This window comes from Pinus tabuliformis, chromosome 5_1 (genome assembly GCF_031772625.1).
Source record: "Pinus tabuliformis cultivar Carrire ecotype Pingquan chromosome 5_1, CPIR1, whole genome shotgun sequence".
In the NCBI taxonomy this organism is placed as follows: Eukaryota; Viridiplantae; Streptophyta; class Pinopsida; order Pinales; family Pinaceae; genus Pinus; species Pinus tabuliformis.
The window spans coordinates 694,762,461-694,776,692 of NC_142305.1; the positions used below are offsets into that span (position 1 = coordinate 694,762,461).

The following is a 14,232-nucleotide window of genomic DNA, read 5'->3' on the forward strand; positions in this document are numbered from 1 at the left end:
GACTTCATTGTAAGGTAGGCAAGGTAGGCGAGTGGTGAAGGCTCACTTGGCCGAGTTGGCCAAGGTTAATGAGATCTCATTAGGTTGGGTTTTACCCCATGTTAGGGGTTTCCTGGATAAACGTTTGTGTTTATGGTTTATAATTGTTGCTGGTTATTGTTCCTCTCGATAAATATAGGTAAATCTTCGTAATTATTTTATGTTCTCCGGTAAATTCTTAACACCAATGAGCGATCTAGCTCCTCTCGGCAAAATATGCGAAATCCCTACGCAATAACTGCATGGGCCAGCGTCTTGCCTTCAAAATATTGCGTCACCCCTTCCGCGGGATCAATTTGCTGGAGGAAGACTGTTGTTCAGCTCTCCTGGCTCAGAACCTCGCTTCTCCAGCAAAATCTCAGACTTCAGACGAATACTCTGCACTACCACTGCAAGAGACCCTCCTGGCCTGCATCAACTCTGCATGAGCCCCTCCTTGCCCGGTTAGGCCTCTATGCTGCCTCTCTGATGCTACTGTTGCCTCTCTACCACGTACTCTTTGGCTCGAAACTCCTTTCCGATCCAAATCTTTGCTTTTGCCCCTCTCACTGCAACTCAGCTCACTAGTTCGATTTTCTTAGCAAACAACGCCCCAAAAAAATCGAACTAATTGATCTACTTGGTGTATCTCCAACTAACCCTCAAGCCTCCTCTTATATTTTTCATGTTGATGAATCAACAGTCGAGATTAAGTCCCTAATCAATGACTAAGATTAAAACAGACTTGATCCTCGTCTCTTGGAAGCTTCTCACCCATATTTTTATTAATACCCATTAATATTTTTATTTTCCTAAGTTTAGATTTAGGAACCCCATTAAAAACATTAATTATTTTAATAACTCACAATATGGGTGGAATTTCTCCAAACGATTTCTGGGTTTTGGATATATTATGTATTCTAGCCCCTCCACAAAATTTTGGAGCTAGAGCACATCCGATGCTACCCAAAATCAACATATAAATCCAAAAATCAACATATGACATTAAGTACATGAAATAGAAGCTCCGTAAACAAAAACTATCCTACTAACATGAAATGTAAATCTATTCTAATAACATAAACAAATTCTAATCTATGAAATATAAATGTTGAAATGAAATCAACTTCTAATAACTGAAATGACAAGCAGTAGGGTTAGAAATACGATACAAAGGATGCCCTATGGCATCAGATGTCTTCAATGAAGTCCATGTTAAGCATCTGTTTGGTAGATCCATAGGTTGTTTGTTTGTTGTGCCATGTGCAATTCTGAAGATCTTAGGACTTTGGCTTGTCCGAATATCATGTCGTTCCCTACCATCAGATGCATCAAGCTTCTTCCTTTTTCCTTTTCGATTTGTGCCATGTGGAAGCTTGACATTATTTATCACGGATGATTTATCCTTTATATCCCCTTTTCTTTTTTGCTTTTTACTTTTGGTAGGCTATGATAATGATGACGATGGAAACGAAGTATAACTTTCTGCTTGTCCTTGGAAATGCCCAAATGGAATATTTGAAGTATCCAAGACTTTAATGATATGTGTTTCTTCTCTTTCTTGATTCAAATCTAACAAGCATGATGGATAAATCTTGCAAGCATTAAGACTGTGATCTTGATTTTCCTCAGTGACCTCTTCGTGATATTACTTTGGCGAATGGGAAGGCTCATGATCTGTTGAAATTCGTTTGCTCTTTTCTGATTCATCATCTAGCCTAAGTTGGAATTTTTGTACCTGTGATCTTTCCATTTCTTCCAACTTATTCTGAAGTGTGATCATTTGATTAAAAAGCTTAACCTTCATAGCAATGATTTCCCTAGTATAATTTTCTTCCATAGTCTTTAATATTAGTGCCTACTTTTCGTCCATGGCCAACAACCTGTTCTGAAGAGAGATCTGACCAACTTCCATGTCCTTTATCACTTTGTTATGTTTTGTTTGCATGGAACTCATTTCTTTCTCATGATTTGCTTCTACGGTAATCAAATGATTTTGCATGGTGGTCATCTGATTAGAGTGATTAACTTCCATAATTTTCATTTCCTCAACATGTTTTTCTTCCATGGATAACAACTTCTTCTACACGGAACTCATTTCCTTGGTGTGATTTGCTATTAATTTCACTTGATTAAGTTCCATATTCTTAATGAGTTGAGCTTGGTTGACCTCCATATTCTTAATTACCTGTGTTTGACTGAGTAGCATATCCTTAACCATTTGAGTTAATTCCTTGATCAGATCATTTTGAGCCCTTCTAATTTCTTTTACTTCAGCTTTCACTTTGACCCTTTCTTTATCTCCATATTTATCTTCAAAAGCATCAATGATTGATTGTAAAAAATCAAAAGTGTTGTCATGGAACTCTAAGAACCAATCCAAAGGATAATTACCCAAGGTGAGAACAAAAAGTTTCATTTTCACATCCTCATAGTCAGTATATGGGCAATACTTTCTTATGCAAGTTTACATTCTAAAGGTCAGCCTCGGCACTAATGGCTTTTTCGTCAGGAAAAAGGGGAACCTCAGCGATGATTTCGCCAAAATTAGGCGGAAAATCGTGTGGATAGCCCTGATGTTAGTAAAATCACAAGGAGCAAACAAGCCCATAATAACATCCTGCTCACTTGACCTTGAAAGAGCAAATGAATATTAGAGAGATACTCTTGTCCAAGATTAGCAAGAAACTCGAGAACATAAAAAACTCTATCTCTGACAACTGCGCCAGAAAATGTTGTTGCCTAAAGTGTACACCCAAGGCACAACACTCAAAATAGGGGTTGCCACTCTGATCCCTACTCACTTCGTTTAGGCTTTCTCCTAGCTAAGTCAAGGGAAGTAGTCCCTAAGGATGGTTGATGAAGGAAAACTTGTTGAAGCAACAAGTCTAGGAGAACTAAGGGCAAGGCAACTATTATTAGTGTAACTTTATTATAATTAGAGCAAGTGTCAATGTGTTTTAAGATGGATTCAATGAGGCAAATATAAGATAAATATGATAGACCAGTTCCTAAACAATGCTCAATGAGAACTAAGAAACTTGCAAATAGATACCTCAAGTCACAATAATAACAATGTTGCAAGAAGAGAAAAAATCAAACACATGAAATGCAAAACTAAACTAGGTGTGATGCAAGATCTTGGTTGATTTTAGTTATATGCCTAGTCTAGGTGAAGCCTACTCCTCAATTGTCTTGAAGCTAGTCACAAACAAGGTTGTAGAGAGAACTGTAACAAGGTTGTAGAGAGAACTATTGGGGAAGGAGGCTAAGGCTTCATTAATGATACCTCCCCAGGTGTTCTAACCACCCATGTGCCTCCGTTCCTACAAGGGATTGCCCGCAAGAAAACTGCAAGGTCACCTATGTTAACCATGAATTGGGGTCTAACTTCTCAAATTGAACGGTGGAGAATGTTGTCCTATCTTTCTTTCAACCAAGCTTATGCTTGGAGGTAAAGTTTAAAAATGTAACACTAGTCTAGAATGAGGATGCAAATGATGACACAATTCAACTGCTTCAATGGAATAACAATTATGCGAAATGCTCCAATACGAATAATGTTAAACCACTTGTAACCCAAATATTCAAATACCACTTGTCAACCCAAGATTACAAGATGTCAATTCAATGTTACTCAATGAAAAAATGATAGCAATGATGTTTGATTACTTATATGTGCTTATTAGGATTCTCTCTCACTTATGTAATATAGCAATTAGAACAAGAGGAAACTCAAGATTACACAAGCACAATTAGATGAGATTGTTAGCAGTGATTTAAAATGATGAAATGAAACCAGAACTGAATGCAACAATGCAACTTCTAACAAGAGAGCAACCAAATGAAAAGGTTAGTAATATAGCTATGAGGGAGGCTATCCTCAAAACTTAAGAGAACAATTAATGCAATTGCCAATCTATTATACCTTTAGCTATCCAAATTCCACAATAATGCATGATGATCAACTTCAGAGATGGATAGAATGTATCAGACCTTAGAAGATGCCACTGTCAATAGAAATCAGTCTACTGCAGCTTAGATCAATCACCAAAAATGCAAGGAACAAGAGCCAAAACACTTGTTATGATTCTTATGATTATTATGCGACAATTTAAGTGTTTTGTGGCCTTATTATTATTGTTGTTCTTGTGATTAAGATCGCAAATGAAATGTTTCAGATCTGATTACTTTTGACAGTCTGCAAAAATGAGAATGGAGGAGGAGATCAAGGCCACAAGACCTTGTGGCCTTCCTTTGGTGACTGGTCTATAATGTAAAATTATGAAAAGTGACTTCATTGCCCTCATACAAATAGAGGGAAGTTCAATTTATCATCATCACATTCACACTTGCTCTTCTCTCTAAAGAGGAGTGTGCACTAGTTCTCTTGTACTTTTCTCTTGGACACAATGGACATTTAATGAAGTAAATTTTCTTGGGAGGGAGATTTTTGCATAGAGAAACTTGTTAGGGATTGATGAAGTGATTCTTGTTGGAATTGTGCAAGTTTAATACCATTTTCTTCCACTTTGCATGCTATATTTATGAAATCAGGGTTTCTATTTGTGCCAAATTAAAAGTGCAATATCTTTCTTGGAATCTTGATTCTTAATGATATGTACAATTTGTCTTGGAAGAATGCATCAAAGGAACTTGGTTGATGCATCATTTGACCTTAAATATCCCATATAGAGAAGTCGCTAGGGTTTTTAAGAGATCTAATGCCCTCTATCATAGACCTTGCCCTAATTGACTCCATTGCCCAATTGAGAGAAGGAACTATTCTAGTTGTGGTAATCATCTTAAATTTCTACCTCTTTTCCTAATTTCTTGATAGATTGGGATAGGGTTTGGTTTTAATTTGCATGTTATGGTAATTTTGCATCTACAAGTCATTATGCTATTGATAAAAATTACATTTAATAAATTTAAAAAAAAAAAAAACTAGCATTAATCGCATTTTTGTCCCCAAACTAGGGTTGATGTCTAGGCTTCTATTGTTGTTTTATGCATATTAAACCATTAAAAACTACAAAAATTTCATTTTCCCTAGCTTACCCCTTTATAGCCTTTGATAATTTATTGAATCTATCCTTTTACAAGCTATTTCTTGGCTGTTTTAAATTTTTCCATGATGCAAAACTGCATATCATAGAAATCCAAGTTTATAGCAGCCCTCTTCTAGTCCATTGGTGTTGGTGGAAAGTGTGTTGATTGCTTGTATCTCTTATCACAGCCATCAAGGCCTTGCTAGTACCTTCATAACCATTAGACCTTCAGCACCCTTCAGCACTTATTTATTGAAAACCTTGAACTTGGATGATATCGTTAGGGAAGCCTCCCTTGTGGGAATAACATCCACCACTAAGTAGCTGGAAGGAGGCCACTGAGAATGACTGGTGTCTAATCTCTTTGTTGCCATAAGACCTAGGTTGCCAATGCCTATTGTGGCTTTGCACTAGGCCTGCTCGATTTTGCAGTAACAAACTTCAATAATGATTAACTCATGGACTGAAGAAAATTATAAGAATTTCCAGGCTATTAAATTTATGATTCAGTCCAAATTATGCTTCTAAACTTTATTCAATACAAAGCTCATGCAACCTAAACCTTTTACTCACAAACAAAGACTAGTCATTAAATCTGGGAAAATGTAAATCGAATTCAAGAACAATGAACAGCAGGGATAAACAGATTGGTAAGCTTCAGTATATGATAGTTGACATAAATGTATATGAAACTGTATCACCAGTGCTTTCATTACATGATATCACATGCACTTCGATTAGCAGAAACTTATAAAGCAGTCACACCTGGGGATCTTTGACGCCAAGGTAAAAAGGTGATGCAGTGTGAAAGACACCTTCACAACCATCCACAGCTGCGTCAAAAGTTCCCTCATCAAGTAAATTTGCTTTCACCAGTTGAAGCCTTTCATTGGCTCCTTCCAATGCACGCAAGTGCTCTGTCTTCTGAGGATTACCTGACATATAATGAACCAAGCAACACAATAAACCTCCTGAAAGCATGTGGCTGCTATTTATTCAGTCCCCATTCCTAATGAAAGCAGTTATTATTTATTAAAACTTCAAATAGTTCAAAAATAAAATCCTTCGTATCGGAATCCTAAAGACAAGAACCAATATGTCTTCCCAATGCTTATCCAGACTATTCAGTTCATTATTGATGCAACATGTGACATATCTTACATAAGCTTGACAATGTAAGTTAAATTTTACCATTACAACCTGCATAAGAAACTTCCATCTTTTTTTCTCCAATAAACAATAATATTAACATGCTTATTCAGCCATACTTTGAAGTTTGAACATCCAAACACATGAATTTGGATGGCATACACTTTATGTCTGCATATTAGTAGACAAGGTATTCATACTTTCTATAGTTACTGATTTTATGTAACATCATGGGATATTTAAGAAAATCAATCAATTACTATTTCCAGCTAATTTTCAAACATCACTTTCTGCTGGCATGATTTAAGCCTTAATTGCATCTCTCCATAATGGATGCTACAACTGAAACAATGATGGTTGGAAAAGAAATATAATCGAGAGCAGTTTGGAATGCAAATCATGGAAACAGACATTTACTAGTACCCCATATTTAATCACTGTACTTCTTATTCATTGATCATGTTAATAATCGACACAGCATATTGTTTAAGCATGTATAGTGTTAACCTTTCAAAATGCAAGAGTAATTTCTGATTTTCATAGGCTTTCCTCTTGTTGTCGCATAGATTGTCACGACAATGCTCGGATCGGGGGCTGTCACCCTGATCCCCGATCTCTCCATTTAAGCCTGTCTCCCGCGGCTAAGGGGGGTTGACCCTATAGGAAAAATGGATGACCAACTGTGAACCAGTTGGGTTGGGAGACACGAAGGAAACCAGCACTAAATTGATTTGATTAAATTAATAGACCAGTGCCTTATGAGATAAATGATTAAACGATTATTTGTCAAATACTGCAGGAATATAGGCCCATTAAAAATCGTTAACCATCAATCAACTCAAACAAAGCTTAACCTTTACCAAATGCGAGAGAATCAATAAATGCTCAATGACTTAATGATACTCCAACAGTTAAAATTTCGAAAAATTAGATGCTTTAAACAACCACGTAATTTCAAATGCTAACCAGATATCACATTCCTATAGCTAATGATCATTCAAGCATTTAAAAAATGATAAACATTAATTCCCAAATCAAAATTTCAGCCTCAACAGAAAAGATAAAACATAATAAATTCCTGAGCCAAGACTAAAATTGGCAAAAAAAATCCCAAAATATTTTTATATTTTTCAGATAAAACAAAATTTAAAACTAAATGGAACTTTTAAATCAAAAATCTAAATAATAGTAAAATCTAAACTAAAAGAAATCTTTCATTATCTTATTTTTTATGAGTTTTTTTTTTTAATATATCTATATATATATATATATATATATATATATATATTTTTAATTTTTATTTACTTCAAACAAAAATTTAAATCTAAACAAAATTAACTAAATCTAAAATTTAGAATTCAAATATCTAAAATTAAAAAGAAAAATCACAATCCTAAATTCTAAAATTTATATATATTAAAGCTAAAGTTAAAATTTATCTAACCCTAAACTAAACTATGATCTAAATGTAACAAAACCAAAATCTAAAGTAAACTTCTGAAATTGCATTTACGCTGAACCTAATAATAAAAAAAGGACAACTTCTTCCTACGCAAATGGAGAAGAGACTTACGCATAAAAAAATTCAACCTTTCCACGCACCTAATAACACCAAAATGCAGATACCTGGCCCGTGTATTAAATTTTTTTTTTTACTGTTTTGTATGTATGCAGTGCGGCTGCAATCGACGGCAAGGAAAGAAACTGAAGCGAAGGCCAACAGGAGGAAACACGGGTTTCTGATGCAGGTTTTGAGAGCGGATGATATTGCGGGAACTGCAAATAGATGCACAGGTCAGCGTGAGGGAGCTGACTAAGGATGGACGCAGAAGAGAGGATGATGGCCTTGACTGTCGTTGTAAAGAGCTGCGTGATGGCAGCAAAAAGAAGAGAAAACGCAGAGCAGATAAAAGACTGCATGGTGGGCAAGAGGGAAAACGCAAGAAAAGACCACGAATTTTTTATGAATGGATTCGTTTGCAAGTTTAGAGGGCATTCAAAAGAAAATGCAAGGGCAGAACTAGCAGCTGCAAATGCTCGACGGCAAGATCTGCGTGTTGACTCGAAAACGCAGAGCAGATAAAAGACTGCATGGTGGGCAACAGGGAAAACGCAAGAAAAGACCACGAATTTTTTATGAATGGATTCGTTTGCAGGTTTAGAGGGCATTCAAAAGAAAATGCAAGGGCAGAACTAGCCGCTGCAAATGCTGCACGGCAAGATCTGTTGTGTAGGAGTAAACACGCAGAGAAGAAGCTTCGTGGGCAATGTGAAGGATAGAATTTTTATCATTTTGCTTGCCGTACAAGTTGAGAGCAAAAATGAAACAGAAAAAGTTTGTGGTGGCAGCGTGGGATGGGCTGCGTGGTTTGGCAGCAGCAAAAGAGACCAGCGTGGGGGGGTTTGATGGAGAGATATGGAGCTTGGAACTTTTTCTGGCAAATTTTTTTTTAACTTCCCTTGCTTTTGATGGAAACCCTGCAACAATTCTCTGGATCTGAAGATGACTTAATTTGAAACCCTTGAACAATAAAACGATGTCCCTGTAGAAAACTGGTTGTGAGGCCAGATCTTGCCCCAGGGCCTAGATCTGGCTTCCAACACGAAATCTCTTCCTGCAAAAACAGGGAAACCAGAGGCAAAAAACCCAAAATTTAACTTAAATAATTACAGCTTTTCACAAGTTTAAAGGCTTTAAGCAGCCAGATCTGTCATTATGCACAGTAGTAAAAAAAAAAAATCAGATTTGCTATAAGATGCTTTAGGAAAAACTCTCATGCAATTCAAAAATAAACTCTAAATGATAAACCCAGAATCAAAACTGGTTGGGCTCTACTAGAGAGTGCTTTGTGGGAGTTGGCTGGTTCAGCCGAGAACTTCCCCAAACGCCCACTGATTTTCTGAATAAGGGTTTCCTGCACATCTCACTTCAACCATCAATAAAGAGAGAAAAAAGAAAGTACTAAATCCCAGATGCAATGGAGATACCTGCCATTATTTCAGAAATTCTAATACCATTCAAACCCTAGTAAGTGAACAAGATACCTATGTTCAACAATACTCTACATCAAGCTATTACTAATGGCTGAAAATAAAATTATGCAGAAAATAAAATAGCTCACAGCACTTCAGGAGAGTAACACCAGCAAGATTTCAACCCCAAAGTCTTTCTTTATTTGCACCAGAAAAAGTTTACAAGAGAGCTTTCTTCAGCACAAGACTCACAGATCGAATGATCTCAAATGACCCCTAGCACCCTATTTAAAGGAAAAATTCCCAACGGCTAGTTCGAGTGATCCATGTCAAAATGATCTCGACCGTCGATGAGGATCAAGATATCTCTTAATCTCATCCGTCGAATTTTTAATGCATTAAAAAAATTGAAATTCTGCATTTATTTACTCAAAAATATTATTATTTTATTATTTTTAAGTTTTTATTTTATTTTATTATTTTTTATTTATTTTATTTTATTTTATTTTATTTTTTTATTTTTATATCTTTTATATATATATATATATATATATATATATATATATATATATTTTTATTGTTTTTTATCTTTTCAATTTTTATTTATTTTTAAATGGATCCTCGAACTTAGCCTTTGGAAAAAATCACCTAGGACCTAGGACTTAGGACTTATGAGGGGATTAAAACATTTTCTAACCCTCAAGACACTTTACATCATGACTTTTACAATTTTACATCTCAAGGGGGAAAACCCATTTGACATAGGCCCTCATACACCACCCAGTTCTGCGACACAACTATAATCTAGCAGATTAACACACTAGGATTCCTCTAAGATTCTAATGACAAAATTCATTCCGGCTTTGGGGTTAGGCTGAAGGAAAACTCTGCCGTTCATGGATCGGTGAGACAAAAAACCTTCCAGAATGTAGATTATCACTAGAAAATTAGGTCCACCTAGGCAATTTACATACATGACTCAGATCTGCTAAGATTATTTACAATTCACACATGCAGACTGGGTTTATAACAAATATGATCAAGTCGACGATGGTTGTCGAATGGCACGAACACGTCGATTAAGCGCTATCCCTTTTTGCGAAGAAAAGGCGGTGTACTTGCTATGGGAAGTTGACACGTAGTGGTCAACATCTGGCTCTACTTGGGGACACGTTGTTGCACTACAGGAATGTGAGAATCCAGAATCTGCATCCACGCAACACACAACAGAAATAAGTAGCGTCCATTCAAAAATCATCATATAACATTTAAGCACATGAAATATAGAAGCTCTTCATTTATTAACAAGGAAAGTAAATCTAATCCTAAATCAGAGATAAAATGTTGAAATAACAAGGAGTAGGGTCAGAAATACAATACAAAGGATGCCCTATGGCATCAGATATCATCTTTGAAGAACAGCTTGAGCATTTGGCCATTTGCAGGTAGATCAAGTGGTTCACCATCCAATCTGCTCAAGTGGAATGAGTTTGGTCCAGCTATGTCTCGAATGATGTACGGTCCCAGCCACAAACTGTCAAACTTCTTATGTTTTCCTGGTTTTTCATTCTTGCGGTCCCAAAGCAGTACCATATCTCCCACTTGCAAAGATCTAGATCTAGAGAATCTATCAAAGCTTTTCTTAATGTTAGATTGAATCTTACATATAGCATCAAAAGCTGTCCTACGAGCTTCATCTAACTCCACAATCTGATCTATTCTATTCTGAACAACATCTTTATTAGTAGAAAAATTCTGAAGGAGCTGATAAGTTGGCAATTTCAGGTGCATAGGTAAGGTTAAATTCAAGCCATAAACTAATTCAAAGGGACATTTACCAGTAGCTTTCTTCTTAGTGATTCTATCTGCCCATAAAGCATACTTGATTTTGCTATCCCATGATCTCTTATTATCTCCTACTATCTTCTTGATAATGGTTATGAGATTCTTGTTACTTGATTCAGCCAGACCATTACCCTGAGGATAGTAATTTGACGAATGAGATAAGACAATGCCATACTTGAAACAAAAAGATGAAAACTTTGAGGAACTAAAGCTTTGGCATTGTCAGTAGTGATCTTAGCAGGGACACCAAATCTAGTAATAATATTTATTTCAATGAAATCTATAATAACCTTTTCAGTGGCATTCTTAGCAGGAATGGCTTCAACCCATTTAGTGAAATAATCCGTAGCAGTCAGAATCCATGAGTAGCCATTGTTAGAATTTTCATGGAACTTCCCTATGAAGTCCAGACCCCAATGTTGAAAAGGTGCCTCTACAATGACAGGTTGTAGAGGCAGGGCAACAAGCTTCTGTTTCCCAGTGAATAGTTGACAGGATTGACAAGCTCTAACAAACTTGTGCACATCAGAAAAAATTGAAGGCCAATAATAACCAGCTCTCAGGATTTTGTGGGCAGTAGTTCTAGCAGCATAATGACCACCACAAAATCCTGAATGAAACTCAGAGATTAATTTCTTGGACTCAATGTCATCAACACACCTAAGCACTATGCCCTCAGGATTTCTCCACCCAAGGCCATCCTTCATAAGGCAATACTTAGTGGCTTTTAGTCTAAGAGCCCTTCTCTTATGAGCAACTAAATGGTTAGGGCATGCAAGATTCATCAAGTAATAAACTATGTCCTTGTACCACTCATGCTCTCCTAATCTTTGCAACTTCGGTGAAGATAGATCGCTAAGATAAAACAAACCAAGAGTCTTTTCGTTACGTTCAGTCAACATCTGAGCCAATCCTTGGCCTTTGACTAGCTTGGTGGGTCTGATCTCTAAATCATATTCTTGTATTTTAGTAACCCACCTAGCGTGAGTCCCTAAGCAATCGGTTTGAGTTAATATATCTTTAACAGTGGAATGTGAGACGAAAGCAATGATTTTAGAATAACCCACATAAGTTTTGAAGTGCTTAAGAGACTTGACCAAGGCATAAGCCTGCTTTTCCATGGTATTGTACTTCAATTCGGAATTTTGAAGTGCTCTACTCATGAAAGCAATAGGTTGCTTGTGACCATCTTTATTCTTTTGTAGCAGGACACCCGCAATGGTATCTTCGGAAGCGAAAGAAAAAATCATGAAATCCTTGGAGTAATTGGGACTAACTAAGACAGGAGCTCTTGCAATAGCACATTTTATTTCTTGAAAAGCCTTTTTGCCGTCATCTTGCCAAACAAATTTTGCATCTTTCTTTAGAAGACTTTGAATAGGCTTAACTATTTCTGCATAATTTGGAATAAACCTTCTAATAAAATTTGTCTTTCCAAGGAATGACTGAAGTGATTTAAGATTATGAGGGAGGGGAATCTTTTGGATTGCTTCAATTCTTTCAGGATCAATCTTGATTCCATCCTTAGAAATGATATGGCCAAGTAATTTCCCTTCCGTTACTCCAAAAAAAGACTTAGTTGGATTCAAAGAAATCCCGTACTCTCTACATCTATCGAAAACCTGCTGTTGTCGCGCAAACTGGCACGACAACGCTCAGACCGGGGGCTGTCACTCTGATCCCCGATCTCTCCGTTTAAGCCTGTCTCCCACGGCTAAGGGGGGTAGACCCTGAGGAAAGATGAAGGCCAACTGCCAAACAGTTGGGCCGGGAGACGAGATGCACTAAAATGGTTTTATTTATTTGATAGACCAGTGCCTAAATGAGTACTTTCCAGGTGATATAAGAGCATAAATCATAAACAGCAATCACCATTCATCAAATGATCGGAACAAAGCTTTAAATATCCAGCAAAAAAAACCACAAAGCTCTTCGAATGACGATATCCAGCAAAACTAAGAGAAATAATTTCGCTTCAAACAACAGTAAAACCATATATCTAATTTGGATTCAGATCTCAGCGTAAAAGATATGCAATGATAAACGACTGAATGCGGTAAAAGTAATTCTCCACACACAAAAAAAAAGAAATTTTTTATGCTTCTTTTTTTTTTTTTTTTTTTTTTTTGTAAAACAAAATAAAACCCAAATCTAAAAAAAAAAAAAAAAAAATCTAATTAAAATCTAATCTAATAAAGACCATGAAAAAAAATTTAAATCTAAATCTAACTAGGTTCAAAATATTAAAATCTAGAACATAAAATAAAATAAAAACAATGCAAAGCTAAAAATTAAATAAATTACAATCTAATAAAAATGCAACTTAACTAAAATTTAAATAAAACAAACCCTAATCAAAACTAAACTAAAACTAAGGAAATAACTAAAGTCCTACAACTACAACGCATTTCCTTTTGATTTTTTATTTCTTTGTAAAAAAAAAGAAGTCAACCCAGAGAAACAACCTACGTGAATCGAAGCCGCAAATCGAATGAAGGCTGATACAATGCAACCCGCAGGGAAAAAAGGCGTGAACCGAAAATCAAACGTTTTGTATGACAGAGAGAGCGATTTCAAGGGCACCGGCAGTCTACGGGTTCATTGCTGCATACCTGAAAAGAAAGCCATATCACCTCAGCCGTCGCAGAGAAACTGAATCACCCGCTGCCGGCGTGCTCGAGCTTTGCTGTAGACGCAAATGGAAGGAGAAGGAAACGATGCCTACGCCCAAAAAACTCAAACGCATTCAAATTTGCATTTAATAAAAATACCCAAGCGAATACCCTGAAGGGAATCACGCAGACAGCTTTCGTCGAAAATGCTAGACGCAGAAAAAGAAGAAAACGCACAGTCAGGAAGACTCGACAAATATGCCCAAACGAAAATCGATTTTTATGCTCTGCCTGTATAAAAATGAAAATGATTTTACCTGGACAGCTTTGAAAAATTTGAGATCGATTACACGGTTACCTGGAGACAATGGCTTGCATAACAATCAAATTTGATGGCGGCAGCAATAAATCGGTTCAACGCAGTTTCACACAGATTTTCCTTATCAATGGTTTCATGAGTGCATACACGATAATGGTAAATCGATCTTAGAAGCACCCTAATTCTACAGCGTGAGATGCGGCTGTGTATGCATAAAAAAAAATTTGCAAATCTGAAACAGTACCTTATCAATGGTTAGCTGAAA

General features: G+C 36.4%; 1 protein-coding gene across 2 annotated transcripts in view; it reads right to left on the reverse strand.

Moving 5' to 3' along the window:
* Nucleotides 1-14,232, reverse strand: part of LOC149166842 (phenylacetaldehyde reductase-like) — a 522,913-nt gene that overhangs the window by 398,775 nt on the left and 109,906 nt on the right. For both annotated transcript variants that reach the window (XM_089432778.1, XM_089432779.1), the window contains exon 2: nt 5,835-6,004. In XM_089432778.1, the coding sequence (XP_089288904.1) occupies nt 5,835-6,004 (170 nt within the window). The remainder of the gene's footprint in view (nt 1-5,834; nt 6,005-14,232) is intronic.